Raw genomic sequence first — 20,027 nt, 5'->3', positions numbered from 1 at the left:
AAATGTTTTGGTTCAATTTCACTAGTTACTCCATATAATTAAGACATTGTGTAAATATAACCTTGTCTGGCTTCATGAAGTAGGCTAATTGATCTCAGAATTAATGTATTTTGATGTGATCTATAGAAACCGATGAGAAACAAAGTTACACGTCTATAGATCTGGAAAGCGTTTCAAGGCCATTTTTTTGACTTGTAGCTCACCAAAGATAAATCATCAATGTGGAAATTGCAAAAAGCTGGTCGGAAATTATGAAAAGAGTTTGAGGTAATGTTAATAAAGACATTAAATATAGAGAGGAGTATACATAATTTATTATGTCATTTTTAATAAAATTAAATAATAACGGGGAAATTATATTTTTTTTAATTGATATTGATTTTACTTTGTTATTTTATCTTTTGTGATAATGTCTCATTTACTATAACAATAATTTGATATCAAACCTTTCCAAAGCTATGAATAATTTTGGGCTTTACTGTACAGGTCTGCCATTGGTACTTTCATGTTATGGGTCATTTTAATGTTTAGTATGGAAGTGACACATTTGTAAAAATGATAATGAAGAACCTCTTAGGAATATCAAATTAAAGATAATTTTAGAAAATAAAATCCATCATTATATGGAAAAGAATTAAAATCGTTGAGGATATGTACTTTAACATTAATCTAATATATTTTGCATGCATGAAATAAAAATAAAAGAAGGGCCCCAAAACTCACTCTGATCTGAGGGCCCATATCCTCCGAAATCCGGCCCTGTTGTAAAGACATAGTTTTATCTTTAAACACCACACAATAGCCTGTTTTCCAAGTGACTGTAAACCAGCGACAAAGACGCAGCTATATATGTAAAAAGCAAACAATATGTTCTAGGAAGCTTTGAGTCTTTTTACATCCTCAGTTACTTTTTGTTCATGTATAAAGTCACGGCTGTGAAGCTTATCACAATTCACGATTCACAGAAACTGAAGGAGTCGGTGGATGAGCAGAATGAAACCTTAGTAACTGCTCAAAGACTCTTCCATCCAGCTTGCCATGATGCTATTGCTTTACTTTATATTTTCTCCACTAGAGGTCAGGATTTGCTGAGAAGTACCAAAAGCAAGCACCAAAAAAGTCTTTCTGTTCACACAGAGTACAGCAAGGTTGCATAAGCTGTTTATTTTATAGTTCAGTTCTCAGTATTCAACAGGAACTGCATTTGTGTGTTGATGCAAAACCATCTTCCATCTCTGGTTGATCGAACATCTGGATGCTGTTTTCACATTCACAGGTCACAGGGATTTGTTTTTTTTTTAAATATCTTACTAACACTGTCAAACTGCATCGCTACCCACTGAAAACGAAATAAGATGAAACCCTGACCAAGCAGATGAGAGCCATCACTCAGCTCATATTCAATATTTCATGGTGCTCTGCAAAAACAAGGCCCCATAAGTGCTGAATTATTAATGCAGATTTTTGTCTGTATGACTTGTTCACAAAAATGTGACCACCAGCATTCAAAATAAAGAAAAATAGGACCCCTTTAAGGATTTGTTTCAGATCTTTTCCTTTTGATTTATGAACAACTGACACTGCTTCAACTTATCTTGATAATTCAGTAGGAGCTCAGACTATACCACATTTACTTTGTTCATCTTTAATAAGGGTTGTTTGTTTTTAAATTGCTGAACATGTAGTTACATTTTTGTTTACCATTATTAAAGTAAACAGGACAATGAAGACATTTCAATTTTCAGAATATAATGAATAGAATCTATGAAATATTGGGCATGAAAATAAGTTTTCTAAAATGTTTCCCCAAATTTAATAAAACAGTTTAAAGGTCCTTTATCTGATTAAGAGCAAATCAAGTTAAATATAGATTCCAAACATTTTGATACTATAAATGCTTTTTGTATTTACTGCTACACGTATATGTATTTTGCAAGTATAAATGGAAGTAATACAGTGTTTTATTGTATTTATAGTGCAGAAATATGTTTTCTGGTTTTCTTTATATTGTATTTCTTTCCAAACACTCCTCTTTATAATCTTGAGACACATTCAGCAGACATGCAACTTGCAATGACGAAGCAAAAACAACAAAGACACAACACAACTTCCTATCTTGGGTTAGAAGCTGGTCTATGCCTGATTGGTGTAAAGGTCTGAGTGAAGTAGGTTAACTAACAACATCAAAAGCAACAAAGAAAGACACAGTGGGTGATTACAGCCTGTGCACAATACTGTGTATCAAAATGAAACCAGGCCATGCAATTGTAAGAGTTGTCAGTAGACATTTGAAATAATGATGTCAGCCATGCTAGAATCCTATGCATTTATTTTGGTATGTGTCAAGGCAATTAGAGAAACCCTTAACTGGTTGGAAGAAACACTACCACTTATCTCAGGATTCTGAACTTCCTGCTTGAGAGATCACAGTTCGTCTGTTTAGAAAAAATCATCTCCAATATCTACGCCACTACGCCAGGGGCCCTCTCTCTCACTCTGCCCTGCAAATGTTCTCAATGCTAAAAAATAAAATCCCACTTATTCTTTAGCTTTTAGCAGGCACCCAAGGTATATGACCAAACTTGAATGGTATTTTGGAACTATTCATAACGTCGTCCACCTTCACCAAAAACCCCGGTTCCACTAGAAGAAAAGTAACACTAGAGCTGGATGCTGGCCCACCATCTTTTACTGTAGGTATGGTGTTTTGTCAGTGATGTGCATGGTTATTGTTGTGCAAAACATACCTTAGAAAAACTGTGGCTCAAAGACCCAAGTTTGGATTCATCGGACCATAATACAGCAACAAGAATTTAAGGCTTGGATGCTTTCTTTGGGAGAAAAAGCTCCTATCTGGCTACTCTACCCCTTAGTCCTGATATATGGAGAATATAGAAGATTTTTATCACATGCAGAGCTAAACAGAATTCTAGCAGTTCCTTCAGTGTTGCTGTTGGCTATTGGCAGCCTCCCTTCCTAGTTGCACTCACGTCTTTTCTTCATTTTTAACAAAATGGCCTAGTTTTTCTGGAATACTTACTGGAATTTTCTTGTACCTTTGAAGGAGATATTTTGATCTTTTGTAACCTCTCTGCAAACCTTTCTGCAAACTGTGACATTGGAAAATGATAAAGATGAGAAAATCCTATGAGGACAGCGGAGCTTTATTTCAGGTTAAAGTCATTCACTAGAAATGCTGGCAGGTGTGATCTCAAGAAGAATGAATGCTGAATCAAAACTTCAACAAATGCCAGTTTATAGGTGTCCACTTTTTTTCTCTGGTATATGTGTTTGAATGAAGTTTAGAATTACAGTGGCTTCAAAGTTGTATACCACTTAATGTTGGTCTTTCACATAAAGACATTAGATCCTTCAAAATAGCTTCCATTTGCTTTGATTACTGCTTTGCACGGTCTTGGCATTCTATCAATGTGCTTCGTGAGGTGGTCACCTAAAATGGTTTTCCAACAATGTTGTAAGAGTTGCCAAAGATAGGACAAAAATAAAGACAAACCATTAAATGAGAAGGTGTGTCCAAACTTTTCACTGACAGTGTATGTCATATTATATATGGAAACAGGTTTTGAAGTGATTTAGCAATGCCATTTTAACAGGAGTGTATAAACCTTTGAGAGGCACTGTATATCCGTGTTTTATTGTATGTTCTTTAGTGTACAATGAAATGACAATCTGATTTGAATTTAAAGGAAAAAAACAACAACTCCGAACAGATCATCAGATAAGTGCTGGAAAATAATAGTATGAATAACCATTTGCTTTGTAAGTTTTGACCCCTTTGCTTTGGATAAATTAACAAAATAAGAAAAGGAGGCCATATATAAATGAGAAACAAATATTTGGATGCTCGTGTGATGATTCTGAATCTAAATCTAAATGTAACAATGTCTACTGACTAATAACTACTAAGATACCACTGGATTGTTTATGTTACATTAATGCACTGGTGTTTAATATCAATAATGCAATAAGTCACAACACTGAAGTCTGCACCATTATTTTAATTCAATTCATTCAGAGCGAGCTGTGGATACAAGCACAAAAAAAAATCAAAACACATCTGCAGGCGTACGACAGTGCCACTTCGCTCTGGTCTAAAGTCACAGCGGTCCAAACCGCACAGCGTATAGGAGAGATATAGCACCAAGGTGTTGGAGTGCAGAGCAGCACTTCTAGTGGTTGTGATTGTTGCAGGTAGCAGGCTTGAGGAGATCAGACACAGATACAAGCTTCCCATCTCACACATTCTCACACAGAGAAGCAGAAACATTCAGCATCATTTTAAAGAGCTGAGCTCGAAGTCCTGGCCCATTTCTTGTCCTTTAATATTCGGAGAGATTGGCCAGTTCAGTAAGATAGTGTCTTCTTTTTAAGACCTGCATAATTTTTTTAATGAGCTCAACTGTGTAATCACATCTTAGAGTAGTGTGTGGAGGACAACACCATAAAATATTACGTTTTTTTTTCAGAAATCTGCTGTTTTCAAGTTAAATCAGAGGAATGTTTCTCCTTTTAGATAGAAATATCTTTGACCGAAACCATTTTGCCGTTGTATTTATTTTACAGCAGTACCAGCCACTAATCAATGAGATTATTAGTTGAATGTATGTTTTTTGTGAACAAAATCTATTTTCTACTCATGCATTATACTTGAAAAAAGGTATTTCACCTATACATTTATCTTTAAAGGCTCCATTTACAAGCTAGAGTGCGACAGTGACTCTGTACTGTCTGCTACTCAACCAAAAGTAAGGTCTTGCATGCAAACTGTAGCAATTTCATTATAGTTAATTTGATTTCTTAGCAACCAATCGGATTAAACCAGATATCACCCGGAACAATGAAATGAAATCCAGGACCATACAGAGGAGGCACTGTAAGTAGGAAACCATAAAAACAGAGCTTTTGCAAAACCAGTCACGTGAAACATCTCAAAGGAGAAAGGATCTCCTTGAACTTTTTGTTTTTACAATCATGTCAATGCTTATCTTAGTCGTCATCCATTCAGGAAAAAGAAAAACAATGCCATTTTAGACATATTTCTGCACTGTGCAAAAGTCTTGAGCCATCCCTCATTTCCTTATCCGCATCACACTACTGCGTATCTGCCATGCATTTCAAAGGTGTATGAAAATACTCGGAGTTAAGTAAATAATGTTCCAGCATAACCTTTTAGTGCCTCTGATACTGTTGCATACGTAATTAAATATCCGGCAAAGCCAGGCTGTCCCAGATTTTTTGAACATGACAAAATGATATGTGTGGCATGATCGCTGGAGCTCAGAAACGGCACCTGTAATGCACAAATTCAAATATTCAAATGTCACAATGACCTAGTAAAAATGCTATTTGATCTCATGCTACGATATGCAGACTCCCTGGGTGCACCAATGAATTCCTTTTAGCATGCTAGATGCTTGAAGATGCTGACATGGAAGGGGAATTGGATCTATTTGATTAATTCAGCTTAGAATTATTTGGCTACTTGAGGACACTTGTTGGCAGTGTATAAATCATTTAACTTTCACCTACAAGCACATTTTTAGGTATATTAGCATACATGGCAAAATAGGTAACAGTGTGACAGCAGCTTTAGATTTTGTTACCACTGAGCATGACTTAGGTTTCAGCAAAAGTTCTCCAGACTTTCTATCAATGCTTTTTTTTTTTTTGGTCAATGGCTGCTTTTTCACTCCGTTTCATTCCAGTCCTTTTACGTCAATGTTTACTTGTAAATGATTTGTCAGTTTTTTTTTTCTCACAAAGTCACCTCAAACTGACCAACAAAGCATAATAAGTTTCCTAAATTTAACAATGAACCTGTTTTGTGTCAACAAGTGGACACAACCAATTTAAACAATTTTTTTCTTTAGCTATATCTACAAGAAAACAGTTTTATGCTCACATAAATTGGCATGTTTTGCGCTTTGAAGATTAAACTGAAGCATTTACAAACATTTTTTACAAGTAAAAAAACAAGAATTGAATAAAAGATCTGTTAAATGGCTAATGTGGAAATGAAAAAAAGGTACTCTTGAAAATGGTGAGGTCCGAGAGGGAGATACCTTAAAAGTCTGGAGAAATATGGCTTAAAACCTACACAAAAATCAGGCTGTTTTAAGGCGAATGTTAAAGTAATGAGGGGTAGCTCTGGGCTTTTTTTTTTTTTACAATGCTGAACAAGCATACTTATGTCTCATTTTCAAGTTTAACGTCAAGTGGAACTCATATGTGCAAATTATCTGCTCAATAATAAAAAAGCGGTTCTGTGCACCAAAATACAAAGAGGTCACAAACATTCACACGTTCACATACAGTTTACAGTGAAATTATCTGCATTATTCTAAAAGCTCAACATCATTCAAAAGTGATCCTACGTGTAACCAGGTGGGGAGATAAACCAAAAGAAAGAATATGATTTTCATTGTGTTGCCTTTTATCACACATCTAAAAGCATACAAGTTAACCAATTTCTAATGGTTGGCCTCAGCCAGTCTGTTGCTGATCTCTTTGCTCTTCTTTGTCACAGTTCCCTCTGGTGGTGTTTCGGATGTGCTCGCAGATGGTTTCTTCTTAGCCAACTGGGAACCGGGAATCTGCTTCTCTTTAGCTTTTTTCGCCGTCTTCGCAGTCGTTGTCGGTGCCTTTTTTGGTTTGGTGCGAGACGCTGGTTTGTTTATCTGAAAAAGAGTAGAAAGGTTAAAACCAATGTCAGAATTCAGCTCACAACATTTTTCTTTAGTCAGAGACAAGATCGTGTCTGGGGTTTAAAGCTCCAGCCAACTGCTGTTCACCTTAGCTTAGCTTAGTGTAATGGTTAAAAACGGACAACAGGATAGAAATATTGGGAATCATGTCAGTACTTTAAAGGTAATGCTGTTATTAGTATAACGTGGTGTTGGTGCCAGGAAGTAGTGACTGACAGAAAGACAACTGGACAACAGCAGAAACCGTTTCAGTGGCAGGCAGGACCACTCACCCCTAAAACAAGCCATAAGACACTGAAAGTTAGTGGGCATCTCTTTCATTGCTATTTCAGGTCAGCATGTCCTTATATCCGTATAACTAGGCATAACGAGGTATACCTTAAAACCTATGAGGTATACCAGTGTTTGAAAAAGATGCGCTTCCAAAGCAATAAAAAAGTTTTGTCATACCATTCCTATGATTAAAATATGTTTTAATGCTACGTTTTTCTTTTTATTCCCGCTGATTATAGAGTAAAGAAAAAGACCCTCCTCCACTTGTTATTGGAAAATGACAACTCCTACACTCGTCTCTACATTACATGAAAGAATATGTTGTTAAGAATATATTTTTATTCTAAATCTTTTGGTTAATACCGTGAAACAAAGGATGTCAAATTGTAAGAATCTCACACTGACACATGGCTACTTATAGCAGAAATTAAAATTTAATGTTGTAGTCCATATATCATGTCCAGATTTAGCCTAAATAAAGATGGTAGACGTCAGGCTTGGTTAAATCCATTCGACTAACCCTTGAAACTTTTCAACCTTTATTGTTCAGCAGAGGTTTTATTTGATTGGCTTTTAACCCTTTTACTTTTCAGCTATATTTTATATGTTGTATAGATCAAAGACAAATGTGCCGTTTCCATGTGGTTTACAATATAAACTTGGGTCCTCATCCAGCCTTGGGATGTTCTCGTCTTTCTCGTTTTGAAAGGTAGATACAGAAACTAGCTTCTTTTTTACACCACCTTACACCACAGGGAAATAGAAAGTCTAGGATCACTCATTAAAATTGTGAGGGCTGCCACTAATTTTGGCACATGTGAGTCAGAATTTGAACCATATTTTCCCACCATGGAATAGATGCACTCAAATTAAAGATAGGATCTTCCAAAAATCTCCAATGTGAGATATACAGCAACAAGATTAAATCTTTATAAGGCTTTTACCATATATCTACAGGTGCATTTATTATATGATAATAAATGTTCAAAATATATAATAAAGAAATGTTCAAATATCAATGTCTAATCTTATTTTAATATTTAGATAAGTTATTTTATATTATTTAAACTTATTTTACTCTTTAAACAAAAGATAGCAAAATGTGTGTTTTTTAAGTCAGGTAACAGGTAGGACACCCCACCACCAGTAGATAGCGAGTCTTACCCCGTTTGGTTGAAAGCATTTTGGTGAGACCCTTCTTGTAGCCATCTGCCATCCGTCTGATGACAGATGGCTACCAACCGTTTGCCCTTCTCCTCACTTTCAGTATGAGATGTTTGGAAGGTTTTTGCATGTAGAGCCCATTTCAAGTCACTTCACAGCATCTTCATAAGATCAAAATCTGGGCTTTGACTCAGTCCAGGACTTCCCATTTAATAAACCACAGTCAGTCCTTGCTGAATGCACTGGTATGTTTTGGGTCATTGTCATGTTGCATGGCCTAGCTATGCTTCAGCTTGAATTTTCTTTCTTTTACAAATGGTCTCAGATTTTCCTCAAGCACCCCACGATTCACGGTAGAATCATTGGTGGACTCTATGATGATGAAAATGCATCCGTGAACTATGACACTTCCACCCCCATGCTTCAGAGTTGGTATGAGGTTCTCTCCTTGGATTTCTGTATTTAGTTTATGAAGAGTATTTCTTCTGTTTTTGTACCTAAATAATTTAGTTTTATACTGTCCAAGGAATATTTTTTCAGAAGTCTTAGTCTTTGTCTATGTTCTCTTAGGCAAAACGCAGCCTGTCCGTCACGTTATTCCTTGTAGAACAAAGGTTTCCTAATTGCACACCTCCCATGAAAGTTAAACCTCTACCGTCTCTTTCTGATTGTACAGGCATGCAGTAGCAAGAGTTCTTTTAACATCTGAAACTCTCCTCTAAAGGTTAACTTGCTAGTACAGTCAGACCTGATGCATCTTCATGCATGTGTAATTTTATTCATTTTAAGTGGAAAGAAATGTGGGGGTGTCCTAATGTATTCCTCACCAGAAAGTGAATTTTTTTTTTCAATTACAATTTAAAAAAATACTTTAAAAGGTGTTTTCTTCCACTTTATGTTTTGTTATCTTTCTTGAATTTTTCAGCGTTGTCAAAATTGATACCAAATATCCGTATGTCTAAACCCGGTAGAAAATAAATAAGGTGTTATTTTTTTAATGACTGTATATCCTCGTATTGTACATGACTGACAACTCAGTAGCAAAACAATACAGCAAAAAAGACTGTTCATGATGCTTTTATTTTCATGAAGGCGAAAATATGTTCAGACGAACTTGTATTTGTCAGGAGGTTTGAATTTCAAACGCCTAGTTAAATCTTTGGTTTGGCACGTAGCTCTATCGTTACCGCCTTGAGAAATGTCAATGCTTGAAATTAAATAGAGACATTTTCATTTATGCTAAAATAAGTTAAGCTTTAAGTATGGCTAAGATATTCAGCTGCTGGCTATAGCTTTCCATTTAACAATAACTTGCTTGCCAAATAAAAACAAACACAGAGCACATTTACCAAAATGTGCCTAAAACGTTCTTTATATACAGGTCCTTCTCAAAATATTAGCATATTGTGTTAAAGTTCATTATTTTCCATAATGTCATGATGAAAATTTAACAATCATATATTTTAGATTCATTGCACACTAACTGAAATATTTCAGGTCTTTTATTGTCTTAATACGGATGATTTTGGCATACAGCTCATGAAAACCCAAAATTCCTATCTCACAAAATTAGCATATCATTAAAAGGGTCTCTAAATGAGCTATGAACCTAATCATCTGAATCAACGAGTTAACTCTAAACACCTGCAAAAGATTCCTGAGGCCTTTAAAACTCCCAGCCTGGTTCATCACTCAAAACCCCAATCATGGGTAAGACTGCTGACCTGACTGCTGTCCAGAAGGCCACTATTGACACCCTCAAGCAAGAGGGTAAGACACAGAAAGAAATTTCTGAACGAATAGGCTGTTCCCAGAGTGCTGTATCAAGGCACCTCAGTGGGAAGTCTGTGGGAAGGAAAAAGTGTGGCAGAAAACGCTGCACAACGAGAAGAGGTGACCGGACCCTGAGGAAGATTGTGGAGAAGGGCCGATTCCAGACCTTGGGGGACCTGCGGAAGCAGTGGACTGAGTCTGGAGTAGAAACATCCAGAGCCACCGTGCACAGGCGTGTGCAGGAAATGGTCTACAGGTGCCGCATTCCCCAGGTCAAGCCACTTTTGAACCAGAAACAGCAGCAGAAGCGCCTGACCTGGGCTACAGAGAAGCAGCACTGGACTGTTTCTCAGTGGTCCAAAGTACTTTTTTCAGATGAAAGCAAATTCTGCATGTCATTCGGAAATCAAGGTGCCAGAGTCTGGAGGAAGACTGGGGAGAAGGAAATGCCAAAATGCCAGAAGTCCATTGTCAAGTACCCACAGTCAGTGATGGTCTGGGGTGCCGTGTCAGCTGCTGGTGTTGGTCCACTGTGTTTTATCAAGGGCAGGGTCAATGCAGCTAGCTATCAGGAGATTTTGGAGCACTTCCTGCTTTCATCTGCTGAAAAGCTTTATGGAGATGAAGATTTAATTTTTCAGCACGACCTGGCACCTGCTCACAGTGCCAAAACCACTGGTAAATGGTTTACTGACCATGGTATCACTGTGCTCAATTGGCCTGCCAACTCTCCTGACCTGAACCACATAGAGAATATGTGGGATATTGTGAAGAGAACGTTGAGAGACTCAAGACCCAACACTCTGGATGAGCTAAAGGCCGCTATCGAAGCATCCTGGGCCTCCATAAGACCTCAGCAGTGCCACAGGCTGATTGCCTCCATGCCACGCCGCATTGAAGCAGTCATTTCTGCAAAAGGATTCTCGACCAAGTATTGAGTGCATAACTGTACATGATTATTTGAAGGTTGACGTTTTTTGTATTAAAAACACTTTTCTTTTATTGGTCGGATGAAATATGCTAATTTTGTGAGATAGGAATTTTGGGTTTTCATGAGCTGTATGCCAAAATCATCCGTATTAAGACAATAAAAGACCTGAAATATTTTAGTTAGTGTGCAATGAATCTAAAATATATGAATGTTACATTTTCATCATGACATTATGGAAAATAATGAACTTTATCACAATATGCTAATATTTTGAGAAGGACCTGTAGTAAAGTCTCATTTTCGCATGCAATACATACCTCTTTTACTCTTCCTCTTAAAATAATGACGCCTGATGATACAGGTGATGTAAATAAACTTGTGGTTAGTGCAGTTAGACAAGAAACAGCACAAAATAAGTATTTGTGCCTTTCTGCCCTAAGAATGGTGGTTCATGCAGTCTCTTAAAAAACATTTTTTTTTAAAGGAAACGACACATCAGAATATAATGTTAGTCTTATGGTTTTAGGAAAGAAATACTTTGGTTCAGACGTTGTTAGCCATGGCAGTGTGTTGGGACTTAACAAGCAGGCTTGCAGCTGCAGGTTGCTGGTTCAAATCCAGACTGTGAAACTGTGAGAGCAGAGTGTTGCTGAAAGTGAGCCACTGAGAGTCGGTCTGCTCTTCAGTAAAAAACAGTCTGGTGGAGGACCTCCCAGCTTCTATAAATGATCTTGTATAAAGCAAAAAGTTGCAAAACATGCTGAACCTTTGTTTGAAAAAGTAATCTTAAAATGTTAAATGATGATAGATGTCTTTTGGAAAGCTGTATTGTAGGCATGGGCCGGTTAGTTTTAAAAAATACAAGCTAACATTTTCCTTCATACCGCTCCCATTGTTTAAAGTCATTTTAAGAGAACACGGAGGTGTAACCATAAAGTTCTCCAGTTGTTTGGAGCATAGAATAACGAAGCATTGCCACACCCAGACCTGTTGCTCTGCACTGCTGGTCAGCTGGCTGAAAGAAGACCACTACATTTCTCATAAAGGTAGAACATTGATGATATAACAATCTGTACCATAGGTGCTTGAAAACTACTACATTCAGCAGACATTTATTCTATATTTTTGTTTAAGTCATCCAAGTATCAAAATCAAAAGGACAAAACAATATGTATTATAGATTAAATCATTTAACAAAAAATCAATATTGTAAATTATTTTAACAGCAAAGGAGCTAATTTTGGCTTTTCTATTTTAAATCAAAACAATGAGATAATGTTATCCATTTTAGTTTTAATTTTCTTTGTCAATTATAGTGTTACTAATTATTCAACGTTATCATACAATGAGAATCTTATACCGGCCCATGCCTGGGGTGAAGTAAATGGGGCACAGCAAATCATCTTTATGATCTGTGGAAAAAACTACGTGACATTGTGCCATGTTGTTCAACACATTATATCTGACTTTCTGGAACCTGGGGGTCTAGAAGAATAACAAATGTATCCTTAACAGAATAACACTGAGCTTAAAATTTGTGCTACACAAATCGGAGAAAAGTAAAAAAAGAAGAATCGGTAAACAAGTCATATCAGACACTTTTTGAGGACCGTTTTTCCTCATGTGTAATTTGGCATCATACAATGTCACCAAACTTAAACAAATTGCTGTTGTTCTTGTCTGTTACTCATTCAAGGCATTGTAGTCTCACTTTTCTCCAAGTCATTTAAGCTAAAGCACCTTAAATAAATGTTTTACTACTTATTGGACTACAAAGGTTGGTTGGGTGGTGCAACCTAGTGAATATGTGCCTGATAGTTCTAAGGCAGGGTTGCATCCAGAAGCTCGGTGATAAATGTGTCTGAGGCTCGCTAGGGCCAGGATGCATTCAGGACGTGAGAATGTGCGTGAGCAGAATGCATGTTTGCATTCGTTTCATCAACCTGAGGTCAGTCTCCATGCTTTTCTGGAAGAAACAGAGAACACACCTGACTACAGCAGGTGGAGAGCAGAGCTGCTCTCAGTCTCTGAGAAGTCCTACAAGAACGAGAGAGGGAGCGGCCACATGAACAAAACCACCGTAGGCACATGATGAAACCAGTTTTACATGTATGCAAACGCTACTGTGCAAAAGCTTTAAATCACCCCTCTTTTCTAATCAATTGACTCAGCGAGCTGGACTTTCTTGTTCAAATTTATAGTTTTCTTGATCAGTCTGTATTTGGCAGTCTGAAAGTCTTTTGAAGTTTTAATTTGGAATCTGGCTGTTTTTATCTCTAATTTTTACTTATCACCTGAAATCTGGCTCCTTTGAAGTGACATAAAGAAATGAGGGATGACTCAAGCCTTTTGCACTGTACTGTACAGTGGCTGGGAAAGAGGAAAAAGATCTTATATATAGCACCCTTTCCACTTATTGGTACCCCTGGTAAAGATGTCTGCCTTAAAATAACCTAATCTATTAATGCCATGGCATATTTCCACACAAATTTTAGAAAAATCCAATCTTTGATTACATTTATTTAAAACATCTCACTGAAGCGCACCTGAGCGCTCAGTTTAGTAAAGCGTGAGCACGGATTACCCCTGGCTTTATTTTTTTTCACCCGCTGACACCTGCCGGACTCCTTACATTTGTGATTGTAGGATAGAAAAGATATTTGTCAGGGAATTTCTTGGCATGTAGAATGGTTCTAATCCAACATCAGTCTAACATCAAGTCTAATATTAGACTTGGTGAGCTCAAAATGAAACTCCTGCCTACAGTCTCTAACTGATTGATTTTTTGATTGATTGATTTACCTTTCTTACCATTCTGCTCACTGTATGTGGGAGCAAGATGAGCTTCCTCATCCAGAGTATTGTATCACACCTTGAGTTGCTTTAACCCTTTAATTATCGCTCTGACTGTACAAATAAAAAGGTTTGGACTATTAGCTATTATCTTGCAGGCATTTCCTGACATATGATCCACACACATCTAACTTGAATGGCATGTTCTTTCGTCCTACATATATTAAAGACTCAGTCTTTTGGCCAACATTTCTCAAAAAAAAACCTCGATGTTGAATTTTGTTGTCTACTTTTGTAAAAAAATTCAATGTGAGATTAATATGAATGGATATGAATTAATTTTTAGAGCATTTTCCACATTTTTACCAGGGTTTCAAATAAGTATAGTTTTTACTTTATTATTAAGCTGCATTGTCATTTGTTACACCTACTGTTTTATCTATAAGACACACTGTAAACAATAGTAGTAGGTACATTTTTATGGTTACAATATGCAAATTGTGATATAAACCCACTGTTGCCAAAGATTATTTAGGCTATTGTTGACCTGTTATTAGGTCAAGACAAAACTAAATAATTCCTGGACATGGAGGGTTTAAAATATTCTTCTTGGTAACAACAGGAAAAGAGCTTACTATGTCAGTTCAGGTTCTTGGAGGAAGCATAACTAAAGAGCTGATTGGTAGTACTGTTTCGCAGGCTTGGATAAAGACCGGTGTGGGTCTCTCACCTTGGTGGGCTCCTTGCCTGGCTCGCTGTACAAACTGCGTATCCGCCGGCGCTCCAGCAGCTTGTTATCAGTCGCCTGGGCCTTCACCTGCTCCCCCTTGTATGTGGCGCTGTAGCTGGTTTCCAGGCTGGTCTCCTCGCCAGGTGGTTTATACTGGGATGGAGCTTTAATTGGCTTCACTGGTTTCACATCCTTATACGCCTTAAACTCAGTCCTAAGAAGAATGGTAAAACCCATATTTATAGGATGTAGATGAGGATTTTCTCAAAATGGAGAAGATGGGACATGGGAGATGAGCTAATTGATGAAAGAATCTGTTTATTCCAACAGATTTTGTGATGCAGGAATTGATAAAACAAAATGCATGTTCTCATTGAATAGATTTATGACAAGGAAACTGAGCACTGAACTAATGTTTAAATGCAACTTAATGCAAATTGTTGTCCATTTACAAATAGAGAATATGCCGATTTATGTCTGCCTGCTTCAGTTTTGCATAGAAGCTGCCTTTTAGTGCTACAGTCAAATTTTAACATTTAGAGTGCTACTTTAAAATCTGTGTAATCTAATCTTTCTAATCTTGGACAGAAAATGTCCAAATGAAGACCCATGGATGGATAGAATAGCATTTTTTTTCTGTATTCCCTGAGTCTCTTCTCAGGCTGTTTTGTCTCACCAAAGTAAAGTGAGATGGGTATTTATTGATGTTAAACTGTAGATTTTTACATCTTAAGTCAAACTTTTCATATAATTTTTCAGAAAGTGAGGTAAGTGTAAGCAGATAATGGCTTTTTTGATACTAATCATGCTTTATGTGTTGAAACATGTTTTTGCAGTAAACTAATCTATAGCATTGATTTCCTTTGACTGGTCCTGACTGGTCATTAAAGAGTCCACTAAAATCAATGTGTATTTTTCCTGTTCATGAAATGAATCAAAACTAAAAATTTTTTACTTTTATCATTTGGTAAATGCAGCAACAAACAGAATGTAGTATAATTTGCTTAGTTTTAATTTCGAGAAACATCAGACAAGGCTTAATTTTCTGTTTGATTTATATCTAACTGAAATTTTGTTTTTCTTTTTTGATCATTTGTTGCATTTAATAAAACTAAGATTACATAAATGATGTTGTATGCATTATAGTCCTAGAAAGACATTTGGGTCAAGACATTTAAAGAAAACTGAAAATAAATGTTGGCCAAAACACTTATCAGTGTGTTGCTACAGAAAATGTTCAGACACACACAGTTAAATTCAAACCTTTTACTGACCTCCCTCACTCGGGGTCAAGAGCATTGATTTGGTAGTGATCCCGGAAAGTGTACGAGGGGGGGATAGATGATGTCACCCTTATCTGTTGCAGTATCACTTGCTTTCTGGATTGACTGATAGATAAGAGCCATTGGAACACCAAATATCTTTTGATGATATTCAGATGGTTTTTCAACTCCAGCCATTCATGGGCTACCTTTCAGGCTGAAGTTAGCAATCAAACTGAACCAAAATTGGTATTTGATCTCTTTATCGTATATAGTGGAAAGCTATGCTAAAGCCGTTTTCTTTTGTGTCGATGTTGATGGCATACTAGACACCTCACGGGAATCTGGTGTGGTGCGCCATACCGTGCTAGCTACTGGAAAACCAGTGCAAGATCACAAAACATTTCTGCAAACAAATGTACCCAGTCCTCTTGTGGAAGGTCACCCTCGTAGGTAAATACTACAGGCAACAACAAAAAAAATTACTACGGTCTAATATAGTTAACATTGTAAAATACTGACTTTATGTTGGGAGTAAAATGCAACATTGTGCATCACTGACTATATTTTAAGTGACATTTTACCAATATTGGTGCTATACTATTCCTTAAACTATTCTATTAAACTGTAACTTACAAATTTTTTGTCACAAAAACCATTTTTATTTGCAGAATTAACTGTATGAGTCAGTGTCAATTAGTGAACAGCTGTAAATAACAACGACCTGCAGATAGGTAAGAGGAGGCAATTTATTAGTAAAATCAAAAATAGTGACAGGATTTATGAATGCTGCAGAACATGAATGTTCAGTAATGACGGATTTCCTTTTTGCTCTGAGGAATATTTTGGTTGTTATTTTAAAACTGTATTCTGTTAAAATACAAGGAGGAAAGGGGGTCGACAACAAAGTTGAGAGCAAGGAGCTGGATGGAGGACCATTGGAGCAGGAGCATGTAGAAGGGCACACACTGAGGAGTCAAGCAAAACCTTGGTACAGCATAAACAGCAATATTGTTACAATACTTTATAGGTTACAACCAATATAAACATTTGTCACAGAGGTGTAAGCAGAATTTGCAGCTGCTTGGGGTCCCTGCTGGCTGGGGGCCCCGAGGGAACATGAATTCACACAGGACAGGTTGACAACTGCACCAGTTGCACATTTGAAGCAAACATGAACAGTTATTCCAACAGTCCTAATTTAAAGCTAATTTCGTGATTTCTACTTGTCTCTGAGCCTTTTTTTCGTGGTTGACTGGGAAAACAACGTTAAGGTGGGCCCCTCCCCAAAAAGAAATGAAAGCATCTTCTTCAACAAACAATAATGTAACATTGTGTAACTGCTTCAAGTTAAATATCTAGCAGCTCTTAAGGAGTCACATTCTGGAATTCATTTAAGTTACCAATAAATGTTCACTTTTATCTTCAACTTAACTGAAGAAGTTAATGCAAACTACTCAAAATCGAGGCCAAAGTCTAAAACAAAAATGACAGAATGAAAAAACTGCATGAATTTCATATTTACTTCATTGATTCAGGAAAGGAAGGACTATCACTCCTGATTATTTTAACTCTTTGTTTAGTACCTTATGTTATCTCCTGGGCATTGTGTCTGAGAGGTAATTTAATTTATTGTTGGCTCACTGGTTGTTATGTCTGTAAATCAAGTTGCGTGGGCTTAACTGGAGGTTGTCCCAGAGGATATTCTGCTTAGGACCTCCCAGAAGCTCTGACCTCTCACAATAGGTCAAATAGGCCTGTTGTCCACCTTAGTGGACAAATGAAATTAGTTTTACACCCGTACATGAAAAGGTTACATGATATAAGCTCCAGCTATTTTGTCCTGGCTTACCCTCACACTCTTACCTGTAGCTGCTAGAAGTCGACATGACCTCCTTTATCTGTCTGTTGAGAGCGTCCGCAGCCGCTCTGCCTCTCCGTTGCTCCGCGGTCACTTCTGCAGGTCCCTCCGTCTTCTCAGCTGCTTTCCTCTCTGCAGACCTCTCCCTCCTCGCCGCCTCCTTCTCTTGAATTTTTTCCTCGATTTCGCTCTTCTCCACGCCGCTTTCGGGCTCGGCAGCCGCATGCTCCAGTTTGGAGGTGGTGGCGGTAGGACTGGGTTTGGGGATCCAGGGGTGATCGTGCTTCTTGGGTATAGGCCAGGGCTTGTAATCCTTCTGGTATTGAGTCTCGTTGCTAAACGGACCCGGTGGACGCTGGTACTCGTTCCTGGGCTTGCAGCTGGGCTCGGGTCGCACTCTCCACGCCTTAAAGTCTTGGCGCATGACGGACGCAGCGGACGCACCATCTTTGGCCGCTGCGGGCGGTGCCTCGGCGGCCTCTCGTTCCTCAGGATGCGGCTGGGTTTCTATGGCAATGTCCGCGGCCTTCTTCTGCCTCGGCTGCGGGTGATGGGGCAGGTGCTGCACGTCGGCCACATCAGAGTATTTGGTGAAAACCAAAGGCACTGCGATATCCGCCTTGTCCAGCTCGGTCCAAAAGCGGTTGATGCAGCAAGCACGCGTGATGCACGGCCACGCCATAACGCTCAACCACAAGAAGCTGAGTAGAAAAGATGGACAGGGGGAGAAAAGGCTCTATCCGTGGATAAACGTGCAGAAAAACGCGCGACGGGCAAATCAAGTCTCCAGTTTGCAGTTCCCCTTGAACAGATCACCCTCGCAGCCCTCTGCCGTCTCCTGCAAAATATTTGGTCTTAGTCAAGTTTAAGACTTAGGGGCTAACCGTTGACTGCTCATCGCTGTCTGGTTGCGCATCAAAGCGACCCCACCCCACAATTGTGTGATGCCCTGCGTTGTACGGCGAAACATCACCTGAGCTCGTCTGCGTCCGTCCGGCATGAGGGAGGAGACACAGTTAACCCCGTGCTGCCATATCAGAAATTTCAAAAATGAACAAAGGAAAAGGGGGAATTTTAATGCAGAAATGTTGTTATAATCATTTTGTACTCTACACACAATTATGTGGAAGAAAACTGACCTGACAGTTGTCCAACAGTCACTGACATCCTCCAGCAATGTAACTGAAGTTTATTGATAAAAATGCTGTATTCAAGGATATTTATGAAAAGTTGAGTGGAAGAAGGAAATATCCAATAAAGAGGCAGAAGCAACAGGACTAAACACGGCCTCTTAAGGATCGTAGGACATATGCTGAGGCATTACTTTCGTTAAGCCGCTCCTGAACCAAGGAGAATGTCAGAAACATTTTCGCTTGCCCAGGGAGAAAAATGAATTGTGGCTCAGTGGTCCAATGTCCTCATTTCAGAGAAAAGTAAAACCTGCCCTTCATTTGTATTTTCATTTCAACATCCCAGAATCTGGAGCAAAAGCAGAAGGCTCAGAATCCAAGTTGTTTGAGGTCCAATGTGAAGTTTTCATAGTGATGATTTGTAGAGCCATGTCATCTTCTGGTGTTGATCCACTGCGTTTTGTTCAAAATCATTGCGGTCATCTAGCTTAAATATCTGCTGAGAAGCTTTATGAAGACGCTGATTTCATTTTCCAACAGGACTTGGCACCTGCTCACACTCACAGAAGTTATTAATACCTGCTTTAATGACCATGGTGTGTCTCTGTGCTTGATTGGCCGACAAACTCACCTGACCTAGACCCCACAGAGAATCTACGAATAAATACTTTATGGTCCCAAAAGGGACATTTTGCTCAGTGAGTGAATGCATGACATTGGTCCTTCACATCGACTTTTTTGAAACAAGCAAAATCATGCAAAACACAATCTCAATCACACACTAAACCCCAGACAATGTAGAGAATCTACATCCTCTGCAGCCCATGGCTTCCACGCATACTGCTTAATTATTCACCAGGGTTCCGAAGATGCAATAAATACATAATTAAAAGATGTTCTCATAAACAAAAAACATAGAAGTTCTACCAGTTCAGACCTGCTGACCATTAAAGACTAAGACAAGTGAAAGATGGGACCCACCAGATGCCAAAATGTAGATTAGGTTAATGACAGCGAAAGGTTAGAGGTGATTGGTCTCAAGATGACTAGCTGTGCAGCTTAACCAATCAAATGTTAGGGTCCACTTTATGAGGCACAGTTCAGATTATTTCATAGTGGATTGCTTCATGGAGACTAAAAATAAATCCTAAAAAAAAATATAATTTTAACACTAAATTAAAATTTTGGAAATTCTTAAAATACTGAAATAAATATTGATATCGATTTCTTTAATGTATAAATAACTCTTTTTAAATGATTGTGAGGCCTTCAGTCCTCAATGTAACAGAATATCATTATTTTCTTTGGAGGAAATACAGCAGAAATCCTGCTGTAATGTTTTTAAATGTATTAATGCGAGTAATATTTCTCCAAAAGTACAAATA

At 37.9% G+C, this 20,027-nt stretch overlaps 1 protein-coding gene across 2 annotated transcripts; it reads right to left on the bottom strand.

Annotated features, from left to right (window-relative positions):
* Positions 1-3,999: 3,999 nt before the first annotated feature.
* On the bottom strand, positions 4,000-18,749 carry map6b (microtubule-associated protein 6b). Of its 2 annotated transcripts, XM_047392679.1 has the most exons (4): positions 17,518-18,749; positions 14,390-14,603; positions 12,855-12,903; positions 6,564-6,698 (listed from the first exon to the last, which is right to left on the bottom strand). In XM_047392679.1, the coding sequence occupies exons 1-3, from the start codon at positions 18,192-18,194 to the stop codon at positions 12,859-12,861; spliced, it is 936 nt and encodes a 311-aa protein (XP_047248635.1). In that variant the 5' UTR covers positions 18,195-18,749; the 3' UTR covers positions 6,564-6,698; positions 12,855-12,858. The 2 variants fall into 2 exon arrangements, with proteins under 2 accessions (XP_047248634.1, XP_047248635.1); XM_047392678.1 differs by lacking the exon at positions 12,855-12,903 and having other exon boundaries at positions 4,000-6,698; positions 17,518-18,519.
* Positions 18,750-20,027: the final 1,278 nt, after the last annotated feature.

Source organism: Girardinichthys multiradiatus, chromosome 18, assembly GCF_021462225.1.
Source record: "Girardinichthys multiradiatus isolate DD_20200921_A chromosome 18, DD_fGirMul_XY1, whole genome shotgun sequence".
NCBI classification, from domain to species: Eukaryota; Metazoa; Chordata; class Actinopteri; order Cyprinodontiformes; family Goodeidae; genus Girardinichthys; species Girardinichthys multiradiatus.
The sequence above is the reverse complement of the archived record's forward strand: the minus strand, read 5'-3'. Positions and strand labels throughout refer to the sequence as shown.

Excerpts from the sequence above, each read along its gene's own strand:
- map6b (XM_047392678.1), bottom strand. The coding sequence starts at position 18,194 with ATGGCGTGGCCGTGCATCACGCGTGCTTGCTGCATCAACCGCTTTTGG. Across the intron at positions 14,604-17,517 it reads TCGACTTCTAGCAGCTACAG|GACTGAGTTTAAGGCGTATA; the intron begins GTAAGAGTGTGA and ends CATTCTTCTTAG. Across the intron at positions 6,699-14,389 it reads CAGGCAAGGAGCCCACCAAG|ATAAACAAACCAGCGTCTCG; the intron begins GTGAGAGACCCA and ends ACTCTTTTTCAG.